The sequence below is a fragment of the Cynara cardunculus genome, unplaced genomic scaffold, assembly GCF_001531365.2.
Source record: "Cynara cardunculus var. scolymus isolate 2C unplaced genomic scaffold, CcrdV1 Un_Scaffold_1665, whole genome shotgun sequence".
Taxonomy (NCBI): Eukaryota; Viridiplantae; Streptophyta; class Magnoliopsida; order Asterales; family Asteraceae; genus Cynara; species Cynara cardunculus.
The window spans coordinates 83,082-95,302 of record NW_020200827.1 but is presented as its reverse complement, the minus strand read 5'-3'; the positions used below and the strand labels follow the sequence as shown (position 1 = coordinate 95,302).

At 35.7% G+C, this 12,221-nt stretch overlaps 1 protein-coding gene across 1 annotated transcript; it reads left to right on the top strand.

Annotated features, from left to right (window-relative positions):
* The first annotated feature begins 1,672 nt into the window (after window positions 1–1,672).
* On the top strand, window positions 1,673–4,103 carry LOC112502611 (pentatricopeptide repeat-containing protein At1g09820). Its single transcript, XM_025106568.1, has one exon. The coding sequence runs from the start codon at window positions 1,808–1,810 to the stop codon at window positions 3,632–3,634; it is 1,827 nt and encodes a 608-aa protein (XP_024962336.1). The 5' UTR covers window positions 1,673–1,807; the 3' UTR covers window positions 3,635–4,103.
* The last annotated feature ends 8,118 nt before the right edge of the window (window positions 4,104–12,221 follow it).

The following is a 12,221-nucleotide window of genomic DNA, read 5'->3' as shown; positions in this document are numbered from 1 at the left end:
TATACGTTTAATTTTATAAATACGTTTGAAAATATGTTTTGTTATATATATATATATATATGTATATATATATATACGTCTAATTTTATAAATACGTTTTGTTATATATATATACACGTTGACTTTTGTTGACCGGGCCGGGCCGGTCCTATAACCGGTTACATAACCGGTTCCGGTTTTAACCGGTCTCGGTCCTAAAAAACGTTAAAATCCATAACCGGTTCATAACCGGCGGTCCATAACCGGTCCATACCGGTCCCTTTCCGGTCCCGGTTCCGGTCCTCCGGCGGTTACGGGCCGGGCCGGACCCATTTGGCCATCTCTCCCACATCTAGAAGGAATGTTTTGGAAGAAAACTCATGATTGTTTTTCTTTCGTTTTTTTTCTCTTCTAAAAAAGTTTCAAGAACATACATATTTTTTATTCATTCCTTTCCTTTTTTTTCGTAAAAAAGGTTTTTAGAACACAATGTTGAAATAAGAAAACTCTGCCCTTACGAAATGGCCCACACCTGTTTTTGAAAGACGTGATTAAATTTTTTTTTTTCATTTGTTTTTTATTTTATTTTTGTGTTTTTACACTTTTAACTCTAAATTTTATACTTTTATAGATTAACCTAATCTCATCATTAATAGTTTCACGAATTCATAAACGTTATCAATTCACGATTAAAATAAAGTTAGGTACTTTTATAAGTTCTATTATAAATATTTAATCAAAAATTATTTCCATAACAATAATGTATATGATTTTTCCTCTTCTAATAAATGTATATTTGGGACAGTTTGATATTAAGTGTTTATGAAGTCATTTATCTTATCTGATGAATATGACAAGGGTCGAGAAAGTGATGTTTAGGATAAAAAGTTTTACCCGATAACTGAAGGTGATAATTCTTATCCGGTAAGCAATTCATAAGAATAGTGTCCTCTAATAATGAACAAGTATGTATGGATACATTTGCTCATATAATATGATGTTTACTAGAATAAGTAAAATTAATTAAAATAATTATTTTTAGGCTTTGTATTTGTCTCTTAGCCAATTCTCTCATAATTTTTCAAAAATATTATCATCTCTGCAAGTGACAACTCCTCAATTTATGAATGAATCAAAATGTAACAAAGAAGTTTTTGAATATGATTCACAAATACAGGGACCAAGTCTGTATTAGTCCCAACACTTCTAATTTATAGATATGGTCCCTCAACTTACGGATCATGTTCAGAAATATTTTTTTATTTTGACCACCCCACAAATTAAGAAGGTAACACCGGCGATGATAGTGATATTTTTAAAATTTAGGAAGAAAAATGACTAAACCCCTTCCATAAGCAAAGCAAGGTGGGATCTCTTCTCCCTTTCATAAGCAAAGCAGGAATCTTTGTGATCGACCCATTAAGGGGGTGTTTGAGATTGCTTATAAAAGTTGYTTTTTAATTTATTTTAATTTGACATCGGTGATAAGTTGTTTTCTAGTGTTTCAATAAGAAAAAAAACTGTTTATACCGATGTCAAACCGATAATAAATTGTTTTTAATCCTTTCTAACTTATGAAAAATTGGTTATTATGAGTTTATAATTTTAAACGTGTTTTATTTAAGTCCGGTTTAATACACTTAAGTTAGCACTAAAAAAACAGTTGTTCCCAATCACCCCAAGTTTCTTTCAATCGAACCAGTTGGTAAGAAACATCTTGGAATTCAAGCAAAACCACTGGTTAGATCTTTGTTTGTGATCCCTGGGCTTGTTAATCGAGAGAGAAACCCCAACTATCGATTCTGTACAAATTAGTACAAGTGATGATATGATTCCTCTTTATCGTTTCCGATTTCCCACACGGGTTCCCTGCATCAATGCTTCTCGCCTCGATTCTTCTTTTTATTCTTCAGAATCCGCTAGTGATTGTCGTTCTTATGATCAGTTAGACATACATACGACCTCTCATCTCATAAGAAACCAACAATGGCGTGCTCTCAAGTTCTTAATCAATTCAACCAACCCTAGCCCTTTTCTTCAACAACTTTATGATTGGGATGCCTCTTACGATGTCGTCTTAGGATACTTCAAATGGTCGCAGCAAGAGTTTCAGGTATCTCACTCACTTCAACATTACTCTAGACTCTTTTATGTGCTAGCTAATGCTAACAAATACGGAAAAATTAGGGCTTTGTTGGATAATCGTTTTGTTAGGAATGCAATTAGTGAACACTCGTGTTGTTCGATTCTTCGTAAGCTTGAGGAAGTTTGTGATAACGTCTGTGCAAATTCGATCATAGTTGATTTACTAATATTAGCTTATGTGAAGAACTTGAAGGCAGATTTAGGATTCGAAACTTTTGATAGAGCTGGTGATTATGGGCTCAAGTTATCAGTGTGGTCATGCAATCAGTTGTTAAATTTATTAGTGAAAGAGGAGAAGTTTGGGCGTGTTGAGTTTGTTTACAGAGAGATGATTAAGAGGAGGATTGAGGTTAATTTGGCTACATTTAATATGGTGATCAATGGGTTATGCAAGGCTGGGAGCTTGTATAAGGCAGGGGATATTTTTGAGGATATGCAAGTTAGGGGAATTTTGCCATCAGTGGTGACCTATAATACACTCATTGATGGGTACTGTAAGAAGGGTGAAGCAGGAAAAATGTATAAAGCCGATGCCCTTATGAAGGAAATGGTCAAGAAGAAGATCTTCCCTAATGTGATTACCTATAATGCTCTTATTGATGGTTTTTGCCGGGATAAAAATGTTTCTGCTGCTATGAAATTGTTCAAGAAAATGCAAGACAGTGGGTTGAAACCTGATGTGGTTACTTATAATTCTCTGATTAATGGGCTTTGTTGTTTGGGGAAGCTTGATGAAGCTCTTGCTTTACGGGATAAAATGGCTGACTCAGGTGTGAAGCCTACTCTTGTTACTTATAATGCTGTAATGAATGGGTTTTCTATGAAGAAAATGGTGAAGAACTGTGAAGAGGTGTTTGATGATATTCCTAAGCAAGGTTTGGTTCCCAATGCATATACATATAATATTCTTATTAATGCTTATTTCCGAGCTGGGAATATGGAAAAAGCAGCTAAACTACATGGATCGATGTTGCAGAGTAATGTTAGTCCTAACGTTTCAACCTATAATTCCTTAATAGCTGGATACAGTAAAGAGGGAGACATGGAGGCAGCTAATAGGCTTTTAAAGGACATGAAGGACCGAGAATTGAAGGCTGATCTTGTAACATATAATATACGAATTGATGCACTTTGCAAGAAGGGGGAGTCACGAGAAGCAATCAAGCTTCTCGATGAGATGTCTCAAATGGGTTTGATTCCGATCCAACTAACTTATAACACTTTGATGGCTGGTTATTGTGGGGAAGGAAACCTTAGGGCGGCTCTAAATGTGATGACCAGAATGGAAAAAGAAGGAAGGAGGCCTAATGTTCCAACATACAATGTGCTGATTAAGGCTTTCTGTGAGAAGGGTAAGCTGGAAGAAGCTAATGCATTTCTTAACAAGATGCTGGAGAAGGGTTTGGTACCTAATCATATAACCTATGACATTATTAGAGAGGAAATGATGGAGCGGGGATTTCTTCCGGATATCGATGGGCATCTCTATAACAATTCTGTTACTTCTTGACCCACACCTSATCATGCTTCTTGGAACTGAAAATGAAATTTCTTTCTCCAATACTTGGGGATTGTGGACCAAAACCAAACAAACCCCCCACACAAAGTAGAGTTTGGGAGGCTAGGATGTATGCCGACCTCAAGGAGTAGAGACATTGTTTCCGTGAAGACACCCAGCTTGTAAAACGGTTTTGAGGAGAAGGTTTTTCTTTCATTCTTCCCGGCTTGTAAAAAGGTTTTGAGGAGAAGGTTTTTCTTTCATTCTTTGAATCTGAATTTGATTTCAAAATGCTTCAAGGTCAATCTTGTAGTCGGTGCATTTGCTAAGTTCTTAGTTCTTGCACTGTGGAATTCAGATTCACAAATCATGTTCTATCTTGCAAATAAACTAAATTTCTTTTATTTAATCCTTTATAAGTACTGAAATTCATTTAACAAACTGTTCCAAGTTTCACCAAGTTTCACCAAGTTTCACCAAGTTTCACCAAGTTTAGGTAGCTAAAGAAACTGAAGATTTAGAATAACAAATACAGATGATACACTTTGATGATAAGTAATCAATTGCCTTGTCCATTCTACTAGGGGGTTTTCCTCGAATTTCTTCTCTTTTGCCTTGCATCCAGTGATGAGCTGTAATGGAACCATGCTGAAGGAATACACACCTGTCTTGGTTGATACTCTCGACATTTTACATATCCAAGGGTCCCAACCACACCAGTCTCATCTCATCTGTATCACTGCATGCTGTTCTTGCTAGACCAAAATCACCTAGCTATGCAGACATACTGGCTAAGCGGATGGGTTAGATGACTGGTAAAATCTTAATTGAACTTGTCATTATTTTGTGATGTATAATTTTATGGAATGCTATTAACATTTTGAACGTTACCATCAATACCGACTCCTGTGTTTGATGTTTATTGTATATATTACTTGGCATAATAACCCACTTCTTTTCTTTCTCATACTAGCATCATGCATCAATTTTAACATCGTTGTACCAGTAAGCTTGATTTACATTATATCTTGTTTGTTACTTACCTAGGTGGCTTTGATTGTATCCATTTCCCAGCTGTGAATCATTATAGAGAAATTGACTAGTGTGTGATGCTGTGACCAGGTATTCAAGTACACCCAAATCTCTGTATTTAAATAAAGCATCTGTTCTGTTGAAAACCAAAATCACAACTTATCCTCTTTGGCYCTTTGGGTTTGCATCATATGCATTTGACTATGGGATATGTTTCGCTAGTTTTGTTCAATTGGGTTGCCAAGTGTGTGGAGTTTTTGATGGATCATGTTATCCCTTATTTTTGGAGGTTATTCTGGAGTATGTGAATAGTTGTCGATCTCAGTTTGGGAGCTTCCTTTTTTACTTTTTGCGGCTGTCTACCGAGCTTTGGGATGATGTAAATACCCTTTTTTATGGGTTGGCAACATAGACGGAATGTCAAGGGGGTGATGATCATTGGGCTGTAATTTGTGGGTTGAAAAGAAAAAGCATTTGGATCATGGATCATACTACAATTAGCCTAAGGAATTTGTCTTTCTGTTCAAAGTTGTGTTATGTTTTAGAGTTTAATTATTGGCACTATTCTAAAAGGCTTGCCGCAATAGCCACCATGGCGCACCATGGCTCAAGGCTTGTGTCTCATGCGAGTTAAACCTGTGGCATGGCCATGATGTAATGCCTGGTTTAAGTAACACAATATTTGACTTATCTGTTAGATTTTAATATGTAACTTAATTTAAATTGTTTATTGTCATTGATTTATTGAGTACTAGTAGAAAACATATGTTTATGTATATAGTATTATATATGATATAGAGATTTTCCGCCATAAGTCACGCATTGAAAAACGTTGTGACCTTGCCGTGGCTTCTAAGGCTTGAGGCTTGGCCTCGCTATCACGCCACGCCTCACGGCTCACGCTATTTAGAACCTTGGTTATTGGCTCCTATCCGATATTTTAGGGTATAGTTCTAGACCTTCTCTAGCTATCTTCCCAAAGCATGTGTTGGACAGGCATTTTGTGATATTTCCATCCATTTTTTGTAATTCTTCTATTTGTAAGATTGCTTGGGTTTTCATCCCCTTTACCCAAAAAACCTGATGACTTCGGATGGATTACCATGGAGACTTGATTTCATTTTGATATAATTAAAAACACTTATACTGACTCTAGTTTCTGGATCATCCACAAAACATATGAAGATATAACCTCCAAAAGGAAAGTTAATATACCCTTTTTCAAATGTCTGCTACATGTTAAAATTAACAAGGATGCACATATATCCATGGATAGAAGTGGAACTGGACTTCTTTGTCTTTCAAACACCTCACTCTTCGACATTGATTCCGAAAATCGAGACCTTATGCATGTGTGGTAACGCGGCAATCACGAGCACAAAAACCGCCGTTATGTTCAACAAGAGCGTCGGGTTCTGATAGTCGATTGTGTGGGATGCTATCAAGTACCGGTATGTACAAACATCATCAACATATAGAACAATCAATCACTTTACATTGAATAAAATCATCACATGATAAACCAATGTCTTCAACACTGTTCGGATGATAAAATTAAGAAACACCCGAACACCCATTATAGTAAATCAATCAAGAAGCTTTAGTGGCTATATTTAACACACATGAAGTTCAAGATGTTAGGTTCATGCCTAAGACCTATGATACACAAGTCTCAGACCTAAACCTGTTGGGTCCATGGCCCTGTTTGTTTCATAGCATACTAGTTAATGAGGCACCAATAAGCAAATAGCAAGTATTAAATCATTACACATATAATATATCATATATATATATATATATTGGGTTACCACAAGGCATCATGCATATATGCTAAGGTTGTTCATAGTCAGAGAGTTATAAATGACCAAGTATGAATCTGTACTAGAGTTATCGATCTAGATTGGATGGCTTGAGAGAGTCATCTGGGATTGATTGAAAGGGCAACACGAACCAATAGAAACAACAACAAGGATCTATTGAGAACATCAAGCAACAGGGAGACTGGATTGATTTTAGATTTCCCGATTGAGGGAGACCAGATCGATTTTAGGGTTCTTGGCCCACTTGAGCGATTAAGAGAGACTGGAGTAATTGAGCATGATCTGGAGTTTGATCGATCTCTAACCCCTTATCGAGAGAGAATGGAGCGATTGAGCGTGAGGAGGCATGAATAGGTAAGCGATAAGAGCTGAATAAGAGGATGGTCTACCTCTAATTAAATCAGAACAAGGTCAGATGTTATTACCTCTTATCACTTAAAAAAACAAAAAACAATCTGAAAGCCTGAACCTTTGAGCGAATACGACCTAAGAGGCTATTAAGAGGTAATTCTTAAAAAACAAGCAAGGCCTAGGTGTGAGTCCTAGAGTAAGTCTACAACCTTTTTACTAGAAATATCGTCTTAAATGTTCTCACTTTTGTTCATGTTGCCTTGCATTGTTTAAATGTACTCATTGATTAATTGCACACATTTTTACATGTAAATTGTTCCTTCTTTACAAGCTAGGGGCTTTCACAAAAAAAAAACCTCTCTATCCGTTAGCGTAGAGGAAATGTTGTGTACATCCTACACTCAGACCTTACCTAGATGGGAGTTACTAGGTTTGTGTGGTTTGGTGTTAGAATGCAAGGTCTGTCTCCCTACAAAATTGCACAATAACCTAGATATGAGGTTAACCCAACATGATATATGAGAAATTCTTGCAAATAACTTTTAGGAATATCAATCAGATTGTTTTTGAAAAAATGTATATTGAATTTGTGTGGTCCAATGGAAGTAATGAATCTAGTATGTTTTCATGTCACAAATGAGAAGAAATTTAGATTGAAACTAAAAAGCATGAATTTGTTTTAAGTAGGAATTTGGTTAGCATTTGAACCTTAAGTTCTATGCATAATTTATCACTTATCCTTATAATTGGTTACTTGCACACAAAGACTCTTGTGAAGGCCCATATCATTGTGTATTTATGTTCAAAACCATCAATATGGTATGTGTTACCAAATAGTTATTGGTTTACCGGTAGAACTTAACCTTCCTTCCATGTTTCACCAAAAATGAAGATTATCTATACTAAATTATAAAGCATATTCGTAGAAGTTCTAAAAACAACTTATAAAAGCATATAGTATTGTTGTTTTATGCACAATTTTTAAAAATCTCTTAATTAAAACATGAAAAGCTAAAAAAGCTTTAGATTGCCTTCACAACAGGTTTTGCGTTAACCTTATTGATGATAAACAAAAACTTGGATGCTTTCTTCATTTTCTCTAGCCCCATGATTCTGTTCAAGGAATTCTTTCCTGCGATTGTCTTTGCCCTTATTATCTATACTGTATTATAAAGCATTTCCATTTTTTGTAGAAACTCTTAATTTTTCATGGGTGCGATTTATAGAACATTCACTATAAATTATTAATTGTTGGGTCATTGACCAGCATCTTCCTAAATCGAAACGTGGCTATTAGGATCCAAGCGCTTATCACTACGCCAAAAGCAATTGCTGGTGGAGAAGGCGCTACTTATTTCCTTATAGCGTAGCAGCCAGCGCCACGTTTCGATTTAGGAAGATGCTGGTCAATGACCCAACAATTCCCCCCCCAGCATCTGCCAATACTAACAAGATCTTTGCTAGAAGTCAATGGCTACACAGCATGCCTTTGGCATTCTTATGCACTCCATGGGATTCGAACCCGTGACCTGCTCTGATACCATATATTAAGATCCAAGCGCTTACCACTACGCCAAAAGCAATTGCTGGTGGAGAAGGCGCTACTTATTTCCTTATAGCGTAGCAGCCAGCGCCACGTTTCGATTTAGGAAGATGTTGGTCAATGACCCAACATTAATGCATACAAAATCTTTCAATTTCTAAAATGTTCTTATTTTGCCCTGCTGAAAAAGTTAAGAACAGGGTTTTAGGGAATCCTCTACTACCCTTCCCAAATATAAGGTCAATCAACCAAATAAACAACTGAACATTTTGATTTTTGGAAACCCCATCTCGCAATTGATCTATTTAGCAAAAAATCATAAAAAATAAATTTAAAAAACAATTCAGTTTTTTGGTTTACAATTAAATTTTACATTATGCTGCATCACACAAGTACCCTTCTAGTCTTTTTTTTATGCAAATATAACTTATTTATTTACGAAATGCATGCAAGTTCTTGATGATTGGATGTCACATTTTCCAGATATTGATGGATCTGCAAGATTGGAATAAAGCGGTGACATATTGTAGACTGACCATCCCAGTTTATGGAAGTATGTTATCTTATCATCTGTGTATCATTTTTCCCATTTGGATGCATTCTCATTGGTCTCGTGTGTGTGCTTTTTGTTCAACTTCATATGTGTCATGCAATTACAGGAGTGTACCCTAGGTTCCATCCTCTGCGAGGGCTGCAATATTATGCCTGCGGGAAGCTTGAATGGTTTGTATATGCTCTTTTTTTTATATGCATAATTCAGACTGACAAGTTCCAGTAGTACCCTTCCATGGAAATTGCAACATTTAGACAGGACACACATTTTTTTGCAGGGTTCTTTGGTTAAATGACTTCTGTCAAGTTTTCTTTACATGACTTCTGAGAGGTTTGAGAATGCCATTATAACAGACAAATGCCACTTCCGTACACAAGAATGCCTAGATACTTGTTAGAAGGTCATAGATTTAAAAAGCATTTGTCCAGAGGTCATTTAGCTAAATAACCCATATGCAAGTGTTTGACTATCTACTGAATGCCCTAAATGTCCTTGAATATTTGCAAAATAAAGGGATATTCTCGACCAAATTCAAGTTAGCTGAGTAAGTTAGACAGATGTGCCGCTAGCTAGCTAGATGTAATCCTAATAGTTGTTATAGGATTAACTAGCTAAATAGCCTTCACATAATTCATGTAAGAGCTCTCTCTACCCCAAGCAGTATTATAGAGGCTGTTTCCATGAAGACCCTGACTTGCAGAACAAAAAGATAAATCATGTAAGATATAGGTGAGAGTGCAAACAAGCAATCAGACAATGTTCACTTATATCGCTAAGATGGATAAACCGATAATTACTAGGGAAGTTTAACACCATCAAGATAAATTTGCAACACCAACTTCTCTAACCTGTTATGAAATCTCCGTAAATTTGGCAGGTTACTTGGGTACACAAAAGAAGCCATCAAATCGCTCACACAAGCAGTTGATGTATTGTGCATCCTTCATGGAACGACTAGTCCTTTCATGAAGGACCTTATCATTAAATGGAAGACGCACGAGCAGAAGCTTCGTTCGAACTCTCATCTACGGATGATTAGACTGATTATGCCAGAGGGATTAACATCATCCAATATCATTTTGGTAATATATAGGGTAACCACTTGCCCCCTTATTACGCAAGCATATAGTTGAAACCTGATGTGGTTACTTATAATTCTACTGGTATGAAGTTGTTCAAGAAATTGCAAGACAGTGAGTTGAAACCTGATGTGGTTACTTATAATTCTCTGATTAATGGGCTTTGTTGTTTGGGGACGCTTGATGAAGCTCTTGCTTTACGGGATAAAATGGTTGGCTCAGGTGTGAAGCCTACTCTTGTTACTTATAACGGTGTAATGAATGGGTTTTCTATGAAGAAAATGGTGAAGAACTGTGAAGAGGTGTTTGATGATATTCCTAAGCAAGGTTTGGTTGCTCTTTTCCGAGCTGGGAATTTGGAAAAAGCAGCTAAATTACATGGACAGTCCCAATGTTTCAACCTATAATTCCTTAATAGATGGATACAGTAAAGAGGGAGACATGGAGGCATCTAGTAGGCTTCTAAAGAACATGAAGGACAGATAATTGAAGGCTGATCTTGATATGAATTGATGCACTTTGCAAGGGGGGAGGGGCCACGAGAAGCAATTAAGCTTCTTGATGAGATGTCTTATATGGGTTTGATTCCGATCCAGCTACCTTATAACACTTTGATGGATGGTTATTGTGGGGATAGAAACCTTAGGTGTGATGAGCAGAATGGGAAAAGAAGGAAGGAGACCTAATGTTCCGACATACAATGTGCTGACTAAGGCTTTCTGTGAGAAGAGCAAGCTGGAAGAAGCTAATGTATTTCGTAACAAGATGCTGGAGAAGGGTTTGGTACTGTTGCCAAGTGAGCCAGTAAGTAAGCTAGTAATAGTCAGCCAACAAACTGGGTCGTTCTTGCCGGTTCGAGTACGAGACTTCGTTGTAGTAGTACTACAACGGTTTTGACACATACTAATGACTCCTTTTGTAAAGCAACTTATTGTGCTYTTATTCCAGCCAACGAAGCTCTGTCTAATCTAGGCTCGGTTCGGTTTGGTTTAGCCATCATACCTACTAAGTAGAAGGCAGGCAAACTCGGACAGTTGGACTCTCGCGATTGGAGTCTATAACAGAAGAGGTTGTGCAAAAAGGAAAGGAAAAAGAAGCTTTGCAAAAGCTAAGGCTGAAGCTCTTTGGGCATACTATAACATAGCACATTTCCTCATGATTGATGTGGTTGTTCCATCGGTTTTCTTTACAAAGGGATCTATTATTCAAGATTAGAAGGTTACTCACGCAATGCAGCGAGATATATCTCGATTTTAATGTTTCATTTTATTYTATTCCCTATCGATGTTATAATACGGTTTTATGTGGTTTGGAAGAAAACAATAATTTTTTTATTTTTGAATAAAATATGAATTTGAATATATCATAAAATTTTGAAAAAAMATATATTGATATTAGTATCAAATTAACTATTTAAAAGTTTTTGTTTTCTTGTGTAATTTCTTTAATTCATTCTTTTCATTATAATGTAATTTAGGTTTAATAACAAAGTAATTTATTTTTGATTTAATAATATAATTTTATATAAAGATAATAATTAAGTATTCCGTTAGAACACAATGATTATTCTATTTATATTTTAGATTTTTATATTTAAAATGAAGTATTTATTCTGTATTTGATTATTGTTTATCTGTAGTTAGTTACACAAATTCAAACATGAAACTTTAATAAGTTGTATTTATGCACTATTTACTTGTGTAATATGCATCAATAAACAGTACTTTATGTATAAAAGATGGTTTTTAAGAGTTTCTGTCAAATGCTTTATGATATAGTATAGATATTCTTGAAAAGCGGATTGACAAGTGCAACGAGGAGATAGGAAATCCAAAAAAGTCTGCGAATAAGTAAGTGAAGGCTTGGTTTAAGTGCTCAGCCCAAGCAAGTAATCATACAACCTATGAATAAGTAATCATACAACCTATAACGTTATTAGGGAGGAGATGATGGAGCGAAGATTTCTTCTGGATGTAGATGGACATCTCCCCTTCTTGAGCCAGACGTTGTCATGTTTCTTGGAATTGAAAAAGAATTTTTTTGGGAGAGGCTAATGATACCCCTATATATTACTAATGGCACCCCTATGCTAGGTTTAATTATGATTGTTCTTTTTGTTTTTTGTGTTTTTTTGTCTTTTTGTTATTATTACCTTTTGTTTTATTATTATTTAAAGAAAATTTTAATTAATATATATTATTCATTTTATTTTTTGTTTATT

Coding starts and splice junctions, on each gene's coding strand:
- LOC112502611 (XM_025106568.1), top strand. CDS start 1,808: ATGATTCCTCTTTATCGTTTCCGATTTCCCACACGGGTTCCCTGCATC.